The sequence below is a fragment of the Panthera tigris genome, chromosome E1, assembly GCF_018350195.1.
Source record: "Panthera tigris isolate Pti1 chromosome E1, P.tigris_Pti1_mat1.1, whole genome shotgun sequence".
Lineage (NCBI taxonomy): Eukaryota > Metazoa > Chordata > Mammalia > Carnivora > Felidae > Panthera > Panthera tigris.
The window spans coordinates 44,638,040-44,659,519 of record NC_056673.1 but is presented as its reverse complement, the minus strand read 5'-3'; the positions used below and the strand labels follow the sequence as shown (position 1 = coordinate 44,659,519).

Sequence of the window (21,480 nt, the reverse complement as noted above, 5' to 3'; positions counted from 1 at the left end):
GGAGGAAATGAATTTGGAGGGGCATTAATCTGTAAGTTTATATGATTTTCTTTAGCAAGGCTCAGAAATAAGAGTGGAGATTTGAATGACTGAGATGATCAAATGTTGGAGTTATATACAGCATGTATGACAGAGAGAGTAGTCGGACAGTGAAAGAAGTAAAGTTAAAACAAGTTATATATTGAAAGAAAATGTAGAAATGCAGGGGCTAGTATTTTTGATGAATATGAGGACTACATTTCTTGGTAATTAAGGTGAGAAAACTAGAAGGCTATTTTTTTTTTATTTTTTTTTATTTTTTTATTTTTATTTTTATTTTTATTTTTTTATTTTTTTTTATTTTTTAATATATGAAATTTACTGTCAAATTGGTTTCCATACAACACCCAGTGCTCATCCCAAAAGGTGCCCTCCTCAATACCCATCACCCACCCTGCCCTCCCTCCCACCCCCCATCAACCCTCAGTTTGTTCTCAGTTTTTAACAGTCTCTTATGCTTTGGCTCTCTCCCACTCTAACCTCTTTTTTTTTTTTTTCTTTCCTTCCCCTCCCCCATGGGTTTCTGTTATGTTTCTCAGGATCCACATAAGAGTGAAACCATATGGTATCTGTCTTTCTCTGTATGGCTTATTTCACTTAGCATCACACTCTCCAGTTCCATCCATGTTGCTACAAAAGGCCATATTTCATTTTTTCTCATTGCCACGTAGTATTCCATTGTGTATATAAACCACAATTTCTTTATCCATTCATCAGTTGATGGACATTTAGGCTCTTTCCATAATTTGGCTATTGTCGAGAGTGCCGCTATAAACATTGGGGTACAGGTGCCCCTATGCATCAGTACTCCTGTATCCCTTGGATAAATTCCTAGCAGTGCTATTGCTGGGTCATAGGGTAGGTCTATTTTTAATTTTCTGAGGAACCTCCACACTGCTTTCCAGAGCAGCTGCACCAATTTGCATTCCCACCAACAGTGCCCTACAAGAGATCCTAAGGGGGATCCTGTGAGACAAAGTACCAGAGACACCACTACAAACATAAAACATACAGACATCACAATGACTCTAAACCCATATCTTTCTATAATAACACTGAATGTAAATGGATTAAATGCGCCAACTAAAAGACATAGGGTATCAGAATGGATAAAAAAACAAGACCCATCTATTTGCTGTCTACAAGAGACTCATTTTAGATCTGAGGACACCTTTAAATTGAGAGTGAGGGGATGGAGAACTATTTATCATGCTCCTGGAAGCCAAAAGAAAGCTGGAGTAGCCATACTTATATCAGACAAACTAGACTTTAAATTAAAGGCTGTAACAAGAGATGAAGAAGGGCATTATATAATAATCACAGGGTCTATCCACCAGGAAGAGCTAACTATTATAAATGTCTATGCGCCAAATACCGGAGCCCCCAGATATATAAAACAATTACTCATACACATAAGCAACCTTATTGATAAGAATGTGGTCATTGCAGGGGACTTTAACACCCCACTTACAGAAATGGATAGATCATCTAGACACACAGTCAATAAAGAAACAAGGGCCCTGAATGATACATTGGATCAGATGGACTTGACAGATATATTTAGAACTCTGCATCCCAAAGCAACAGAATATACTTTCTTCTCGAGTGCACATGGAACATTCTCCAAGATAGATCATATACTGGGTCACAAAACAGCCCTTCATAAGTTTACAAGAATTGAAATTATACCATGCATACTTTCAGACCACAATGCTATGAAGCTTGAAATCAACCACAGGAAAAAGTCTGGAAAACCTCCAAAAGCATGGAGGTTAAAGAACACCCTACTAACGAATGAGTGGGTCAACCAGGCAATTAGAGAAGAAATTAAAATATATATGGAAACAAACGAAAATGAAAATACAACAATCCAAACGCTTTGGGATGCAGCGAAGGCAGTCCTGAGAGGAAAATACATTGCAATCCAGGCCTATCTCAAGAAACAAGAAAAATCCCAAATACAAAACCTAACAGCACACCTAAAGGAAATAGAAGCAGAACAGCAAAGGCAGCCTAAACCCAGCAGAAGAAGAGAAATAATAAAGATCAGAGCAGAAATAAACAATATAGAATCTAAAAAAACTGTAGAGCAGATCAACGAAACCAAGAGTTGGTGTTTTGAAAAAATAAACAAAATTGACAAACCTCTAGCCAGGCTTCTCAAAAAGAAAAGGGAGATGACCCAAATAGATAAAATCATGAATGAAAATGGAATGATTACAACCAATCCCTCAGAGATACAAACAATTATCAGGGAATACTATGAAAAATTATATGCCAACAAATTGGACAACCTGGAAGAAATGGACAAATTCCTAAACACCCACACTCTTCCAAAACTCAATCAGGAGGAAATAGAAAGCTTGAACAGACCCATAACCAGCGAAGAAATTGAATCGGTTATCAAAAATCTCCCAACAAATAAGAGTCCAGGACCAGATGGCTTCCCAGGGGAGTTCTACCAGACGTTTAAAGCAGAGATAATACCTATCCTTCTCAAGCTATTCCAAGAAATAGAAAGGGAAGGAAAACTTCCAGACTCATTCTATGAAGCCAGTATTACTTTGATTCCTAAACCAGACAGAGACCCAGTAAAAAAAGAGAACTACAGGCCAATATCCCTGATGAATATGGATGCAAAAATTCTTAATAAGATACTAGCAAATCGAATTCAACAGCATATAAAAAGAATTATTCACCATGATCAAGTGGGATTCATTCCTGGGATGCAGGGCTGGTTCAACATTCGCAAATCGATCAACGTGATACATCACATTAACAAAAAAAAAGAGAAGAACCATATGATCCTGTCAATCGATGCAGAAAAGGCCTTTGACAAAATCCAGCACCCTTTCTTAATAAAAACCCTTGAGAAAGTCGGGATAGAAGGAACATACTTAAAGATCATAAAGGCCATTTATGAAAAGCCCATAGAAGGCTATTTTTGTTTGTAGGTATGTATGTAATCTCTCTATACCCAGTGTGGGGCTTGAAGTCACAACCCTGAGATCAAGAGTCACATGGTCTTCTGACTGAGCCAGCTGGGTACTCCTAGAAGGCTATGTGAAAGAAGGCAAAATATTGCTGTTTAAAGTTCCTAATGTAGACCAGGGAGGAATAATGAAAACTAGTACCAAAACACAGGAGGAGGGAATCAGGAAGTTGGTATATCACAAAGTTACAGAGGAATGGTTGGTTCACAACCTTGGAAGCTTCCTGGATGAAATCTAAACCTGGACCCCCTTAACAGAGGGCAGAGAGAGAGCAAAGAAAGAGGTGGACCACTCCAGATTGGTAGGTGGCAGGTTTAATAAGCAAGGGAACTTACATATAAGGATTCTCCTGGGTAGCCGCAAGATGAATAGATCTCTGCATCTACACTCTGGAATCTTAAAGTTCATAGAGAGGTCTTAACTGGGTTCGGTCATGTATACTGTCCAGATGGTCTCAAAACACATTGTTTTTTCAAGACAACATCCTTGAATATAGCTCTCACTGTGGGCATGGTGGGCAGAGCATATATTCCAGGGACAGGGGAGGGAGTGAGGAGCCTCTGATTGTCTGGGTCCAGCTCGAGGGTCAACCAGTAGTCATATCCTTTTGCTTAGTCCTCCAACAGGATTGTATAGCTAGGTGATATGACTTTTAAAAGATATTTAAATTGTTTTAATGTTTATTTATTTTTGAGAGAGACAGAGACAGAATGCGAGTGGATTGAGGCAGAGAAAGAAGGAGGCTCAGATTCTGAAGCAGGCTCCATGCTCTGAGCTGTCAGCACAGAGCCCGACGCGGGGCTCGAACTCACGAGCTGTGAGATCATGACCTGAGCCGAAGTTGGATGCTCAACCGACTGAGCCACCCAGGCGCCCCTAAAAGATATTTAAGTCACATAGTTAATTTGAAATTAGCAACCTCTTCCTTTTGGGCAATAAGCCTTCCTTCAGCTACTTTCAAGTAAATACTTATCACCTATAACTTACTCTAACACATGTACCATGCACCCTGAGATTAATGAAAACACACTGAATCAAAAATATTGTTATGTTTAAAGAGTTAAAAAGTCATATTAGCACCAAAACAGATTTAGTTCCAGACACTCACATAAATAAGCTTTTAAGTCTAAATTTCCCTTAAGAGGTCTCTAATATCTATGATGCTTACCATCAGTTGGTAGGTTTTGTGATAAATCTTTAAGTTTCTTATCTGGGAGCTTGATTTTCATGTTTTCTAAAATGTTTTCCAGGTTACTGACATCAACCTTCCCACCTAAAGAAAGAATTGGGAATACAAGAGAAATTTAATGCCTTCTCCAAAGGAAAAAATTCCAATTAATCCCCCCGTGCCATGCAAAAATATCAGTGACTGAACACATTCAAGTGCACAAAGGTGGACAAAGTAGAATGGCAACCTTTTCCTTGGTCTGGAGGACAATCCTGCAAAGTACAAATTCGTTCTCCAGTGAATTATAACAGTAGAGGCAACCAATGGAAACCTTTTTTTCTGGAAGGCAGGGCATAAATGCTGAGTTTCATTCTTCCAGTCACTGAAATGCCCTGAACAACTGCCAATTCTTTTTTTTTTCTAATTTTATTTATTTTGAGAAAGAGAGACTGAGAGAAAGAGAGAGGGAGAGCCGAAGTGGGAGAGGGAGGGCAGGAGAGGGAGGGAGGGAGGGAGAGGGAGAGGGAGAGGGAGAGGGAGAGGGAGGGAGAGAGAGAGAGAGAGAGAGAGAGAGAGAGAGAGAGAGAGAGAGAGAGAGAGAGAATCCCAAACAGGCTCCATGCTGTCAGTACAGATGTAGCCCTACATGGGGCTTCCTCCCAGGAACCTCGAGATCATGACCTGAACTGAAACCGAGTCCGATGCTTAACTGACTGAGCCACCCTGGCACCCCTACCAATTTTTGCCTCATGTTTTCTATGTACATCCAGATTTAAATATGCTCTTAAATTACATTTGACAAAAACCAAACTTACTCAACAGCAAAATGAAAGAATTTGAACAAGGCAGCTATATTCACAACCGCAAAATAAATACAGAATCAGTTCATATGAGAGGTGGTAAGAGCCACAAGAGAATAGATAAATAATAATACAAATGTGAGGCAGGGGAATCTTATTTCTCTTTCTTGTCATCATGTTACTCACCATTGAAAGATTTCAAACCGTCTAGCAATCTGTTTTCATATATGTTTCCATCATCTGTAAGAAAAGGCACAACTGATATCACAGATAAAGTGATATAGAGATAGACTTATTTATTTATTTATTTATTTATTTATTTATTATTTTAATATGAAATGTATTGTCATATTGGTTTCCATATCAGACAAAGGGCTAGTATCCAAAATCTATAAAGAACTCACCAAACTCTGCACCCGAAAAACAAATAATCCAGTGAAGAAATGGGCAGAAAACATGAATAGACACTTCTCTATAGAGATTTAAAGAGACAGTACAAACATGTCATTTCACAAAGATACTTTTAAGTGATTTGCCTTAGAGATAAGTCTGACTCTTCTTTCTCTCCAATGAATCTGAAACCATGGAATGGAGAAAACTCTCAGAGCGCTGTGTCTGGCCAAGTGCAAAGCCGATAATTAGTGGCAGGTGCCATCATGGAATATGAAGATATTTTTCCTTCACTTTCTTTGACTTTTCCTTCTTTCTCCTAATCTCTTAATTCTCCCACCCTCACTTTTTTCTTACACCTCTCAGCTTAACTTTTAGTTTTGAGGGTGAAACCAAAATAGCTGAAAATTTTATATCGAAAGGGAGGATTCAAGAAAATAGAGTTGCTGACTCCCAAAGAACTAATTACACTTTCTAAAGGAAGAACAAGGTTATGCTAAAATTTCTTAGACCTTCTTTTTGTTGTTGTTTTAAAATTAGGAATATGTAATGAGTATAGTTTTTAAAAATCTATTTAAATTCAAGCAGTTCACAAATAATGTAGTATTGGTTTCAGGAGTAGAATTTAGTGATTCATCACTTATATATAACACCAGTGCTCATCCCAACAAGTGCCCTCCTTAATGTCCATCACCCATTTAGTCCATCTCCCCACACACCTCTTCTCCTGCAACCCTCAGTTTGTTCTCTGTATTTAAGTCTCTTATGGTTTGGGCAGAAGACTTGAATAGACACTTTTCCAGAGAAGACATCCAGATGTCTAACAGACACATGAAAAGATGCTCAAAATCACTCATCATCAGGGAAATACAAATCAAAACCACAACGAGATACCTCCTCACACCTGTCAGAATGGCTAACATTAACAACTCAGGCAACAACAGATGTTGGTGAGGATGCGGAGAAAGGGGAACCCTTTTGCACTGTTGGTGGAGATGTAAACTGGTGTAGCCACTCTGGAAAACAGGATGGGGGTTCCTCAAAAAATTAGAAATAGAATTACCCTATGACCCAGCAATTGCACTTCTAGGTATTTATCCAAAGGGTACAAAAATGCTGAATCTAAGGGTTACATACATCCCAATGTTTATAGCAGGGCTATCAACAATAGCTAAATTATGGAAAGAGCCCAAATATCTATCGACTGATGAATGGATAAAGATGTGCTATATATACATGCAATAGAATATTACTCAGTGATCAGAAAGAATGAAATCTTGCCATTTACAACAATGTGGATGGAACTAGCATGTATTATGCTAAGCAAAACAAGTCAGTCAGAGAAAGACAAATGTCATATGATTTCAGTCATATGAGGAATTTAAGAAACCAAACAGATGAACATAGGGGAAGGGAAGGAAAAATAAGCATAGTGCTTTTTTAAAAAGTTGTTTTAAACACATAGGACCACCTCCCTTGAAGGCTCTAATAGTATTTGAAATGCTTACCGTCAACTTGAAGATTTTTCACCAGTTCCAGGTATTCTTTAGGTGTGAATTCTATCCCAATGTCTTCCAGAATATTTTTCAGATCTTTGACGTTAACTTTTTCTCCTTCAAAAAACAGAAATGGCAAGTATAGTTGACAATATTAAGAATTACCGAAGTATTCAAAAAGATGAAACAAAACTGCCCCTGTTTAAACATCACCCTCCCCAACTGCTAGGTTAAAGACAAAAGCACAAGACCTGCTCGGTGGAGTAAAGGGCAGGCAAAGAATTAGAATGCATTCCCTTGTCCCTAAGGGAAAGGTGCACTTTCTTAACACTGGGGATAAGAAAGCACAATTCTCAGTAAACTGGGCTTTTTAGGTAATGTCTTGCTAATTCGAATATAAAGGTTAACTTAATATTGCTTTCGGTTTCTCCCCCCCCCCCCCAAATTATTAGATTCTTTGAACAATATACCCTAGTTTTTACTTCAACTATTGTTGTGGTGATCTAGATCAAGGATTGGCGAACTTTATCTGTAAAGGGCGAGATTGTAAATATTTTAAGCTCTGCAGGGTATACAGCCTCTGTTACAGCTACTCAACTCTGTTGTTGTAGCACAAAAGCGGCCATTAATAATACGTAAATGAGGAATATAAGTGTGTTCTAATACAATTTTATTTATAAAAAGAGGCAGAGGACTAGATTTGGTCCATGGGCTGTAGTTTGTTTATCCTTGATACAGATTTTCAGGTTTTTTTCCAGTGGTGAGGATCAGAAGCATTATCACAGGCAAGTATTTTAGAGGCTATAGGACTTGCTACTGAGAAATGAGAAAAAAATTTCAATCCAGACAACCCACAGATTGACTTTGGGCAATTAGACATAAGCATTTGGAACAACATCTTTGTAACCACCATGCAGGTGAGAAATAGAACAAGACAACACTCTGGGGGTCTGTCATACTCTTTCCCAATCCCTAGCCACAGTCTTTCTCTAGAGGTAATCACTATGCTGACTTTTTTGGACAATGATTTCTTGCTTTTCTTTATACATTTCTCACAATGATCTTAAAAAACAAGTTATAGAACCTGCAAATTATTAGGGTTAGGGAACACTGCACACTATTTGTGATAGCATTTTTATAGAGGCAGATGAAGCAAAATGAAATACTATGCTATTATTATATAGGTAATAAAACTATTATTTTTAAAAAGAATAATGAACAATATAAGATTCAGAATAGTGCTATCTTAACAAGTAAGGAGGCACGGTAAAGGAATAAGGAAACAACCATGTGTTGATGCAATGGTATTGGAAATATTCTAGCTACTTCATTGAGGTGGAGTCATGGAAATGAGTACTATACTTATGGATTTATGTGTTCACTGAAAACAGGAAAATGTCATTAAAGAATTAGAATTTTAATCTTTATGATAACTTGTAACTTGCCTGTAACTGCTTTCACATCGCTCATCACTTTTTTCAGAGAAACATTTCCATCAGCTGTAATACAAAACATAAAAAATTCAGACCATGACATAAGTCTTAGGAAAATTGGGACTTAGGGCCCAGCGAAAGTCCATATATTCTACTAAATAATTTGTGTTCACCTTAAATTTATATTTTCTGCTTTCAGTGCTTGCTTCCTTATTAGTAAGAAGGACAATGGCATTTGGGTCATGTTCCTTGAACACAGGGTCTGAATATGACAAATGTACTATCTCCAGATACTTTCTTATAAGCATGGCAAAATATATCATTTATAGAGGCCAGCTGGTTTTGTTTTTGGTGAACTTTGCATCTAGCACAGATACTGAGCAAGGGACTTTGCATCTTCCCTCTGTTTGCCATTAACATTTCTTGAGTGTTTTCAACTCCTGTATCTATCTCAAAATGTTGGTGACATGTGGTTATTGGATATAATATTAGTGGTGGAAATATTAATGATGTCCTACTACTTCCAAGATGTATATTTTTCTCCCAATTATTTCAGGCTCCCTTGGTTAGTCATTCATTCATTTTCCCCACTGTTCCCATGTTTGTTTCTCTCTACCATTCTCTGGCATGACAACAGCTATGAATAACCTTTCTGCATTAATCACTGTTGAGTGGGATGATGATTTCAGATGAATAAAAATGAAAAAAGACAGGATTTCTTCTTAGTTTAAGACCAAGTTCTTTGGACGCCTGGATGGCTCAGTTGGTTAAGTGTCCGACTCTTGATTTTTTGCTCAGATTATGATCTCATGGTTCATGGATTGAGCCCTGCATCAGTCTCTGCACTAACAGCATGGAGCCTGCTTGGGATTCTCTTTCTGCCTCTATCTCTGCCCCTCACCCACTTGCAGGCACATGTTTTCTGTTTCTCAAAATAAATAAATAAATTTAAAAAAAGACCAAGTTCTTCTCCATGATTCTTAAAAATATCTTAAACTCCTCAAATCAATCTAGTTTTAGAAATTCTTATACATGATCCCAAGATTCTAAGTTTTCCCCTAAAAGGTGATGTAATTATTGACAATGCTCACCATCAACAGGTTGATTTTGTATCACATTTTTAAATTCCTTATTTTTGAGCTTGATCCCCATGTTCCTCAGAACTGTGTTCAGGTTATTAGCATCAATCTTTCCTCCTTAGAAAGGGATGGAGATGTAAAAAAAAAAACAAAACCAATAAAGACACAATATGAAAAATACTTCTTGTGCTGATGAATTAAATCAACTCTGAATAGGTCTGGATGCTAGTCAGAGTGTTAACTGGAATTACCTTACTGGAAAATGGTTTGGCAGTAACTATCGTGATTCTTCCAAATTTTTGTAATAGCCCACTAATTCCACCTTTGGGAATGCTGAAAAAGCTTATGCCACAGGGGAGAGAGAAATGTTTATTACAGTCTTACTTAAAATAAGGAAGGAAGGAAGGAAGGAAGGAAGGAAGGAAGGAAGGAAGGAAGGAAGGAATACAAAGAAGGAAGGAAGGAAGGAAGGAAGGAAGGAAGGAAGGAAAGAAAGAAAGAAAGAAAGAAAGAAAGAAAGAAAGAAAGAAAGAAAGAGAGAGAAAGAAAGAAATACCCAGAATTTCAATATCTAATGACAGGGTATTGGTAAGCAAACCATTATATCTTCATTCCATGGAAAAGTACATAGCCATAGCTGTTACAAAGGTGATTGCCACAGGAAAATAATGTCATTTTATAGGGTGTTTTTATTAAAAAATTCCATTATTTTATAGGGTGAAGTTATATCATACAATCATTTAACATATATGAATTAAAATCATATGCCCAGTAAAAATATACATAAAATGAACAGTGTAAATAATGCATGGGATTCTGACATTCCGCAGTCAGCAAGTACATAAATAGAGTCAACCCAGATGGACATCAACTTGTTATTCCAGGAGATGGATTCATTTCCCCTATACCTATCATCCTGCGAGCATCTTAAGTCAATGTGATTCTAGTATTAGATACAATTTTTTGTATATTGTGGCTCTTAGGCAAGCCAACCACTTTATCTAATTGCTTAACTATAGCGATAACAATGTATCTCATCACTGGAAGAATATGTTTGACTTACCAAGACTAGCACATTGGTGTCTTTTATGGAGTCTTCCAATGGAATTTCAGAGCACTTGTGACTCTATGAGATTATTGCTATTTTAGCCATCTAGGGCTTTAAAATATTAACAGTGGTCATGATTGGATAGGATTATGAGTGATCATTTTTCTTCAATTTATATTTAGTGAGCACATGACACATTTAATATTGAAAAAAAAATAGAAGAAAACTAACAGTTCACAGTTGACATTATGATGGTTGTTTTCAGCATCGCGAAGGCTGAAAGTCTAATTAGACCTATCCAAAAGTGCAGAGAAAGACAACTGTGGAGATACTTAGGACTAATTCCTTTGAGTCTGATCCTGGGATCAAGCCTATATAGCACCAAAAAAAAAAAAAAGATTAATATATAGAAGGAATGGCAGAGGAATCATGATCTCATCGCTAGGAAAAAAATACAAATACAAAGATTAAAGATGTCAATTTTATATACTTTCTCAGTACATTTCCTACCTACCTTTGAAAGACTTCAAAGCTGACAGCAATCTATTCTGAAAAACTTTGTTGTCATCTGAAAGAATAGGCACAGTTCAGGATAGAGAATGAGTCACAAATAGATACAGGGGTCAGACTTTCCTTTGTGTGACTAACTTTAGAAATCTATCCACTTTAACCTTCAAATCATGATGAAGTTAAGCAATGAAAACAGTTCTCGCTATGGTATAGAGTAGTAGTATGGTTTAGAGGTTCGAATGGCCTGGGTTCAAATTCTTGCTCTGGTGATGACTAGTTTTGTGGCCTTAAGCAAATTATTTAGCCTTTCTGTGCCACAGTTTCCTCCTCTGTAAAATGGGCACCAGCTGTCATCATTGTGTGTGGTGAGGACAGAACCTGGCACATCATTAGGGCTCAATAAATTTTAGCTGTTGTTGTTATTAGATCTACTTTACTCTTTCACTCTCAAGGCAACTGTGGGTTCACATGCTACAGAGGTGAAGCTCACATACCCATACTTTACTGTTCTATTTTTGGCTCCTCTCATTTCTTATTTCTATCACATTTCCATTGTTTCCTTTACTTCTTACTCCCAAAGTTTGTCAGATCAGTGACCTAATGAGTAACAACAGGAATTTGCTTGTACCGTTTTTTCTTTTTCAACAGCACTTAATTTCTGAAAAGCAGGTGATGATTCCTCTGTCTTCTGCATCTTCTGTATCTGATTCACTTCCTGCAGGCGTTCTCTTGTGTTTTTTTGAGAGAGAATTCATAAATGCAGGAAGGCCTTTGCCAGAAAACATCTTTAGTAAATAAAGAGAACTCTGGTCCTGGGGAGATTTGAGATCATTTCTGGCATCTCCTGAACTTTTTCATAATTGACAAATGCTCTGAGAAACAGGACAAAGCCTAAAATCAGGAACACCTGCCAAAGCTCAGGAGAGACCATCAAAATACCCAGAGAAATAGGTATAAAACTTGACAATCAAGATCCACTTAATTTGAGAGAGACCAAATCCTAGAATGGTCTCATACCTTCCTGTGGCTGAGGCGGTCAAGAAAAAGACATAAAAAACCCAATCCAGTTAAAGGGGCATGCCATGAAAAAGAGTTAACATGAAAATCCTCAGTTGGTCAGCATCATCAAAATTATTCTGACCCACAAAATCCTCATCTCTTCCAGGAATCAAAGGGATAGTAGCTTCAGCCTTGGTTTTCATGGCTTCATCATAACTTCATCATAACGGTGCAGTATCATAGATGGAGGCTTTGGAAACCCAGACTCATCTTTGTGGTCAAAATAATGCTGCATTCTCTTCCCATATGGTGGAGGAGTTTCACCCGCAGCCTGTTCAAGTTCCCTTCACCCTTTCTCATTCTGCAACTGCTGGTACCTGCTCCCATAAAGCTTGTGCTTGAAGGTTTTGCTAACTTCCAAACTGGTATAATAATGTCTAAAAATTTAGTTTTCTAGGAGATGGTATAAGAGTTACTTGTACAGATAGGCCTTTGTTAGGAAGATGCCATTTATTTATTTATTTATTTAGGAAGATGCCTTCCTTTGTGCTTAAAGGAAAAGAGAAATAACATTCATAAACAAAAGAGGAGACAATTTTGGCATCCTTTCAGAAACTGAGTTTAAAGAGGAAGGAAATAATAAAGATTAGAGCTGAAATAAATGATATAAAAACTAAAAAAAAACTTCAATAGAACAGATCAGTGAAACCAGTAGCTGTTCTTTTTCTTTCTTTTCTTTCTTTCTTTCTTTCTTTCTTTCTTTCTTTCTTTCTTTCTTTCTTTTAAAATTTAAAATTAAAATCAGGAGACTATAGATGCTGGAGAGGATGTGGAGAAACGGGAACCCTCTTGCACTGTTGGTGGGAATGCAAACTGGTGCAGCCACTCTGGAAAACAGTGTGGAGGTTCCTCAAAAAATTAAAAATAGATCTACCCTATGACCCAGCAATAGCACTGCTAGGAATTTACCCAAGGGATACAGGAGTGCTGATGCATAGGGGCACTTGTACCCCAATGTTTATAGCGGCACTTTCAACCATAGCCAAATTATGGAGAGAGCCTAAATGTCCATCAACTGATGAATGGATAAAGAAAGATGTGGTTTATATACACAATGAAACACTACTTGGCACTTAGAAAGAATGAAACATGGCCTTTTGTAGCAACGTGGATAGAACTGGAGAGTATCATGCTAAGTGAAATAAGCCATACAGAGAAAGACAGATACCATATGTTGTGAAAACATATGGATCCTGAGAAACTTAACAGAAGACCATGGGGGAGGGGAAGGAAAAAAAAAGTTAGAGAGGGAGGGAGCCAAACCATAAGAGACTCTTAAAAACTGAGAATAAACTGAGGGTTGATGAGGGGTGGGAGGGAGGGGGGAGTGGGTGATGGGCATTGAGGAGGGCACCTGCTGGGATGAGCACTGGGTGTTGTATGGAAACCAATTTGACAATAAATTTCATATTAAATTTTTTTTTTAATTTTTAAAGTTGTATTTATTTATTTATTTATTTTTAAGATTTTAAGTTGATTTATTTATTTTGAGAGAGAGAGAGAATGAATGGAGGAAGGGCAGAGACAGAGGGAGACAGAGGAGCCAAAGTGGGCTCTGTGCTGACAGCAGAGAGTCTGATGTGGGGCTCGAACTCACAAACTGTGAGATCATGACCTTAGTTGAAGTCAGATGCCTTATGAACTGAGCCATCCAGGTGCCCCTTAATTTTTAAAAAAACTTTATTTAAATCCAAGTTAGTTAACATATAATGTAATAATGGTTTCAGGAGTGGAATTTAGTGATTCATCACTTACATATTACTCTCAGTGCTCATCCCAACAAGTGCCCTCCTTAATGCCCATCACCCATTTAGCCCATCCCCTGCCCACCTCCCTCCATCAACCCTCATTTTGTTTTCTGCCATTAAGAGTCTTTTATGCTTTGCTTCCCGCTCTCTTAAGAATCTTTTACGGGGGCACCTGGGTGGTGGTTAAGTGTCTGACTTCAGCTCAGGTCATGATCTCAAGGTCCATGGGTTCACCCACGTCCGGCTCTGTGCTGACAGCTCAGAGCCTGGAGTCTGCTTCAGATTCTGTGTCTCCCTCTCTTTCTGCCCCTCCCCTGCTCACATTCTGTCTTTCTCTCTCTCAAAAATAAATAAACAATAAAAATTTTTTTAAAAAAGAATCTTTTTATGATTTGCCTCCCTCTCTGTTTCTATCTTATTTTTTCCTTCCCTTCCCCTATGTTCACATGCTTTGTTTCTTAGATTCCACATATGAGTGAAATCCTATGATATTTATCTTTCTCTGACTTATTTTCCTTAGTATAACACACTGTATCTCCATCCACGTTGTTGCAAGTGGCAAAATATCATTCTTTTTGATTGCTGAATAGTATTCCATTGTATATATATTTTGCATTTTCTTTATCTATTCATCAGTCGATGGACCTTTGGGCTCTTTCCATAATTTGGCTACTGTTGACAGTACTGCTAAAAACATTGGGGTGCACGTGCCCCTTTGAATCAGCATTTTTGTATCCTTTTGGTAAATACCTAGTAGTGCAGTTGGATCATAGGGTAGTTCTATTTTTAATTTTTTGAGCAAACTCTACACTGTTTTCCAAAGTGGCTGCACAAGTTTGCATTCCCACCGATAGCACAAAAGTGTTCCCCTTTCTCTGCAATGTCACTAACATCTGTTGTTTCCTGAATTGTTAATGTTAGCCATTCTGACAGGCGTGAGGTGGTATCTCAGTGTGATTTTGATTTGTATTTCTGTGATGATGAGTGATGTTGAGCATCTTTTCATGTGTCTGTTAGCCATCTTCATTGGAAGCCATGTCTTCATTGGAAAAGTATCTGTTCATGTCTTTTGCCCATTTCTTCACTGAGTTGATAAGTTGAGTTTGATAAGTTCTTTATAGATTTTTAGGAGCTGGTTCTTTTAAAAGATCAGCAAAATTGATAAACTAGCCAGACTCATCATCAAAAGAGAGAGAGAGAGAGAGAGAGAGAGAGAGAGAGAGAGAGAAAGGACTCAAACAAAATCACCAGTGAAAGAAGAGAAATAACAAACACCACCACATAAATACAATTATAAGAGAATATTAGAAAAAACTATACACCGACAAATTAGACAACTGAAAAGAAATGGATAAATTCCTAGAAATATATAACCTACCAAAATGGAAGCAGGAGGAAATAGAAAATTTGAAGTGAATGATTACCAGCAAGGAGATTAAATCAGTAACTAAAAAACTCTCAACAAACAAGAGACCAGGATCAGATGGCTTCACAGGTGAATCTTATCAAACATTTAAAGAATAGTTAATGCCTATTCTACTCCAACTATTCCAAAAATAGAAGAAGGAAAAATTCCAAATTCATTTTATTAGGTGAGTATCACCTTGATACTAAAACCGGATAAAGACACCACTGCCAATATTTCTGATAAACATAGATGCAAAAATCTTGAACAAAATACTAGCAAACAGAACCCAACAATACTTTTAAAAAATCATTCACCATGATCAAGTGGGATTTATTCCTAGGATGTAAGGGTGGTTCAGTATTCGCAAATCAATCAACGTCATACATCACATCAACAAACGAAAGGATAAAAACCATATGATCATCTCACTAGATGCAGAAAAAGAATTTGATAAAGTACAACATCCATTCATGACACAAGCCCTCAACAAAGTAGTTTTAGAGGAAACACACCTCAACATAATAAAGGTCACATATGAAAAATCCATGGCTAACAAAGACAAGGATGTCCATTCTCACCACTTTTATTCAACATAGTACTGGAAGTCATAGCCACAGCAATTAGACAACATAAAGAAATAAAAGGCATCCAAATTGGTAAGGAAGAAGTAAAACTCACTATTTGCAAATGACATGATACTCTATATAGAAAATCCCGGAGCCTTGTAGTTTTTCATTGTTGAGGAGACCCCAGGAAAGACAGTGTGCAAGCTAATTTTGAGCTGCCTCTTTTTGTAGTCTTAAGAGAGCAGAGCACCTGTTGTCTGACTATTACCCTCTATGTTTCTGTAGACAAGTCTTATCTATACTCCTCACCATGGCTCAGCTCCAGACACGCTTCTTCATGCTTGTCTGGATTTGTTCAAAATCTCCAGACACGCTTTTGAACAACTTTTTTTTTTTTTTTGGTGGGGGTGGCCAGGGTCTGCAGTCTTTTCATTACTAGCAGATATTGTTCTTGATTCAGAGATATCCACATAGCATTTCCCACAGGTGCTTATCTTTACTTCATCTGTTGATGTACAGAGATTCTTTTCTTTTTAAGTTATTTATTTTGAGAGAGAGAAAGAGCAAGTGGGAAATGGGCAGAGAGAGAGGGAGAGAGAATCCCAGGCAGGCTCTGCACCATCAGCACGGAGCCTGAGATGGGGCTTGAACTCCTGAATCCTGAGATCATGACCTGAGCCAAAATCAAGGGTCAGACGCTTAGCCCGCTGAGCCAGCCAGGTGCCCAAGAGACTGTGATACATAGTTACTTCTAAATTACAAGATTGTCATATAGTCTTCTTGTTGAAAAAGTCTTTGAACTAGAATAAGAATTATTCTTGTAATAAGAGCTTTGCAATACCCGTATATGGATGTTTGTTGTTACCCAAACAGTTGTATATTTTTCTAAATTTGTAGACTGAACATTGATTTCTTTTTGTATAAATCTAATAATTAAGTCATTGTTCTTAAGTTGAAGATGTAAATGATTCAGATTTCAGATTTTTAAAAAGTAAAAATCCAAATAATCTAGTGAGAGAATTCTTTCAGAAGTATTTTAGTTAATAAATGCAGGAAGAATGAAGAATTTTTACCATTTTGCAACTCCAAGTGAAATATTGGGTTTAAGTAGTGATTATCAATAGCTGCTAAAACTATTCATTAGGTAAAAGGCTGACAGAGAATATTATGATGGATGGGATCAAAATGACATCATCAGAGTCCAGATGTAGATTTTCACATCATATAGAAAGAGATACAAACAAACAAACAAACAAACAAAAAAACAAACAAACAAAAAGAAAGAGATACAAGCTAATGCACTTCCTCATGTGATGCAATATGAAGCACATGATACTAGGTGTAAATATTCTTTCTGGGGAAAAAAAGCAAACCTGAAATCTAATCAAGTGTTTAGGTCTGCCTAGTGTACAGAATGTGTAGGTGGTAGAGGAACATTTAAAGAACTCCCTGGCTGCCTGTGTGGCTCAGTTGATTGAGTGTCCGACTTTGGATCAGGTCATGATCTCACAGTTCATGGGTTCAAGCCCCACATCAGGCTCTGTGCTGACAGCTTGGAGCCTGGAGCCTGCTTTGGAGCCTGTGTCTCCCACTCTCTCTGCTCCTGCCCCACTTGTGCTGTCTCTCTCTCTCTCTCTCTCAACAATAAATAAAACACTTAAAAAAATTTGAGGAACACCCTGGAGATGTAATCAATGAAATCTAGAATGTCAGAAATATTAGAACAGATGACCCAGTTTCTTTAATAAACAAATGGCAAGAAAAAAGGGAGGGGGAACTGTTAAAGTTTAAATAAAACATACTAATAAAAAAGAAAACCCTAAAGACTTCACCAAAAACTACTACAACTGATAAATGAATTCAGTAAAGTCACAGGATACAAATCAATATTCAGAAATCTGTTGTATTTCTATACACTAATGATTAAGTAGTAGAAAGAAAAATGAAGAAAACAATCCCATTTACAACTACACCAAAAATAACAAAATACCCAGGAATAAACCTAATCAAAGAGGTGAAAGACCTCTACTCTGAAAACTGTAAAACACTGATGAAAGAAATTGAAGAAAACACAAATGAATGAAAAGACATTCCATGCTCATGCATTGAGAGAACAAATATTCTTAAAATGTTTATACTACCCAAAGCAACCTGTACATTATTGTAATCCTTATCAAAATACCAACACATTTTTTAACTAGAAAAAAACCCTAAAATTTATATGGAACCACAAGAGACCCCAAATAGCCAAAGCAATTTTGAAAAAGAAAAGCAAAGCTGGAGGTATCACAATTCTGGACTTCAAGTTATATTACAAAGCCGTAGTAATCAAAACAGTATGGTACTGGCACAAAAAGACACATAGATCAATGTAACAAAATAGAAAACCCAGAAATACACTCACAATTATATGGTCAATTAATCTTTGTCAAAGGAGATAAGAATATCCAATGGGGAAAAGATAGTCTCTTCAATAAATGGTGCTGGAAAAACTAAACAACCGCATGCAAAAGAATGAAACTGGACCACTTTCTTACACCATACATGAAAATAAATTCACAATGGATTAAAGACCTAAATGTGAGACCTGAAGCCATAAAAATCCTATGAAAGAGCACAAGCACTAATTTCTCTGGCATTAGCCATAGCAACATTTTTCTAGATATGTCACCAGAGGCAAGGGAAACAAAAGTAAAAATAAACTATGGGGACTTCATCAAAATATAAAGCTTATGCACAACGAAGGAAACAATAAACAAAACTAAAGGCAATCTACTAAACGGGAGAAGATAATTGCAAATGACATATCCAATAAAGGGTTAGTATTAAAAATATATAAAGAACTGATACAACTCAACGTTCAAAAACCAAATAATCCAATTTAAAAATGGGCAGAAGACGTGAACAGACATTTCTCCAAAGAAGACATACAGATGGCCAACAGACACATGAAAAGATGCTCAACATCACTCATCATCAGGGAAATGCTAATCAAAACTGCAGTGAGATATCATCTCCCACCTGTCAGAATGACTAAAATAAAAAACACAAGAAACAACTTTTGGTGAGGATGTGGAGAAAAAGGAACACTCATGCACTGTTGGTGGGAATGCAAACTGGTATAGCCAATGTGGAAAAACAGTATGAAGGTTTCTCAAAAAAGCTAAAAATAGAACTACCCTTTGAATTGCACTACTGGATGTCCACCCCAAAAATACAAAAACACTAACTGAAAGGGATACATACACCCCTACGTTTATAGCAGCATTATTTACAATAGCCAAATTATGGAAGCAGCCCAAGGGTCCATAGATAGATGAATGGATAAAGAAGATGTAGTAAATACACACACACACACACACACACACACACACACACACACACACACACCAGAATATTATTCAGCCATAAAAAGAATGAAACCTTGCCATTTGCAACAACATGGATGGAGCCAGAGAGTATATATGCTAAGCAAAATAAGTTAGAGAAAGACAAATACCATATGATTTCACTCATGTGTGGAATTTAAGAACCAAAACAAGGAGAGGGAGAGGGAGAGGGAGAGGGAGAGGGAGAGGGAGAGGGAGAGGGAGAGGGAGAGGAACCAAGAAATAGACTCTTAACTGTAAAGAACAAACTGATGGCTACCAGAGGGGAGCTGAGTGGGGTGATCGTGAAATAGGTGATGGGTATTAAGGAGTACACTTGTGATGAGCACTGAGTGAGGTATGGAATTGTTGAAATGACTATACTGTACACCTAAAATGAATATATCACTGTATATTAACTACACTGGAATTAAAATAAAAACTTAATAAGAAAGAAATTGAGCTTAACAGAGGGGGGAGTTTTGAGGGTTCAGCTCTTAGAGGGATAAGGATTAGGAAAAGGGAATCCCCCAGGGACAATGTAAGGAACAGTAACTCTGGGAGAGATCAGGAATTTATGAGGACTTTTGCAATGTTTACTGAGACAAGATATAAATCCCTCTGTCCTTTCCCTTCCCAAATAATCAGTAACATCTTTCCTCAATACTGATTTTGTGGAAAAGGATTCTTTTTCACAGCTGAACTCTGTACTTGAATAGTACAGAGTATGAGACTGTTCAAGCAAGAGCTGGAGGATGGGTGCAGGTAACAAATACCTGAACATGTGTCACTTTAAAATATAAAGATCATAAATAGAACCATTAAACTGAACTCTGGAGGTCACAGATGCAGCTCACCATCAGTGGGTAGTAATTTTTGTAGTTCCAGACATTCCTTATCATTGACTTCTATCCCCATGTCTCCAAGAATGTTTTTCAGATCTGTGGCATCAATCTTTTCTCCTTTGAAAATACAGAAGGTTTATAGGTGAAAATTATAGAAATTAATTACTCAGTATTATGTAAGTTTAAGAGGTTCATAAGAAAATGTTATTAACCTATATGATATGTACTTTTAAATATACTTAAAATAGCTTATATGGCATCATTCCCAGTTGGGGATTAAAGAGTGAAAGTAAAATGGAATGTGGAAATACAGTGTGTCATTAGAAGTCAAAGCAAATTTGTTCCTAAATTATTGATATAATAAAGGCTCCCTTAATTTGGGGGATAATGAACAGAATAAAATCTAGTTACCAAATTGGATAATGAATTGCCAAAAGAAATGATTATAGCAGGAGATCTTATACTGACTTATGTAATTGATCGTTGACAAAACCACATTATCTTGAGCTTTCCAAAACTTTACCTTATTTATTCATGTGCTTACCTAAAATTTAGCTGTTTACATGTAGGTGAAGACATATATACATATATGAGAAAAAAATCTGTACAGTACATAGGACATGTTATCAAAAGCAAGTCTTATAGTTTATTTTTCAAACAGATAATCCAAGATCAAATGGATTTTATCAGGCAGAAATATTTTATATTTTATAATAACTGGGTAAAATGGCAAAATTAATATGGACAATAGACTACTAGGAATATAAAAATTTAAATATAATTTATTATAAAGCATTAGGGTTTCAGTGTCATAGAAACTCACCTGTAAACTCTTTCATTTTCATTGTCACATTTTTCAGATCAACCTTCCCGCCACCTGTAGGACAAAAAGCAGTCACAGACCAACAATGAGACTGTTCCTTCTGCTTTCTCTACTTATGATACCTGTCCCCCAACTAGAACATTGATATCATCTTGAATTTTAGTTCCAGACTATTATATTACATTTTTCATCATATTTACTTAGATATAAGAATGCTTTTTAAAGTTTTTTCCTCCACTTTGTTTCATGCATCTCAGTTTTTTCCCCTGTATTCAGATTCTGTTATTTTGTTTATAGTCGGTTTTTTGTTCTCCTGTTAACTATTTATACATTTCTTTTGGTTCCTGATGCTATAAAATTTTATATGACTGTTTAGGTACAGGTTGAAAATATATTTTTTTAATTTTTTAATTAAATAAATAAGTTTATTTATTTTGAGAGAGAGAGAGCACACACACAAGCAGGGGAGGGGCAGAAAGAGAGGGAGAGAGAGAATCTCAAGCAGGCTCCACATTGGCAGCACAGAGCCTGACACAGGCCTTGATCTCACAAACCCTGAGATCATGACCTGAGCTGAGATCAAGAGTCAGACACTTAGCCAACTGAGGCATCCAGATGCCTGAAAAAAATTGTTTTATTTGACTTAGCTCTCAGTGTTCCCTTTCAATATAGGACAACAGGGAAGGAAGGATAAGAAGAAATGAAAT

General features: G+C 36.9%; 2 protein-coding genes and 1 pseudogene across 2 annotated transcripts in view; all 3 read right to left on the bottom strand.

Moving 5' to 3' along the window:
• LOC102964544 overlaps positions 1 to 4,296 on the bottom strand; it is a 91,186-nt gene extending 86,890 nt beyond the window's left edge. The window contains exon 1 of the mRNA XM_042965463.1: positions 4,201 to 4,296. Within this exon, the coding sequence (XP_042821397.1) occupies positions 4,201 to 4,261 (61 nt within the window). The 5' untranslated portion in view covers positions 4,262 to 4,296. The remainder of the gene's footprint in view (positions 1 to 4,200) is intronic.
• Positions 4,297 to 8,287: 3,991 nt separating this feature from the next.
• LOC102964258 overlaps positions 8,288 to 21,480 on the bottom strand; it is a 194,792-nt gene continuing 181,599 nt past the window's right edge. The window contains exons 74-78 of the mRNA XM_042965462.1: positions 20,774 to 20,827; positions 19,963 to 20,067; positions 10,961 to 11,014; positions 9,411 to 9,515; positions 8,288 to 8,385 (exon numbers count right to left, since the gene is read on the bottom strand). Coding sequence (XP_042821396.1) covers positions 8,288 to 8,385; positions 9,411 to 9,515; positions 10,961 to 11,014; positions 19,963 to 20,067; positions 20,774 to 20,827 — 416 coding nt within the window. The remainder of the gene's footprint in view (positions 8,386 to 9,410; positions 9,516 to 10,960; positions 11,015 to 19,962; positions 20,068 to 20,773; positions 20,828 to 21,480) is intronic.
• LOC102961967 lies at positions 11,744 to 19,889 on the bottom strand (annotated as a pseudogene).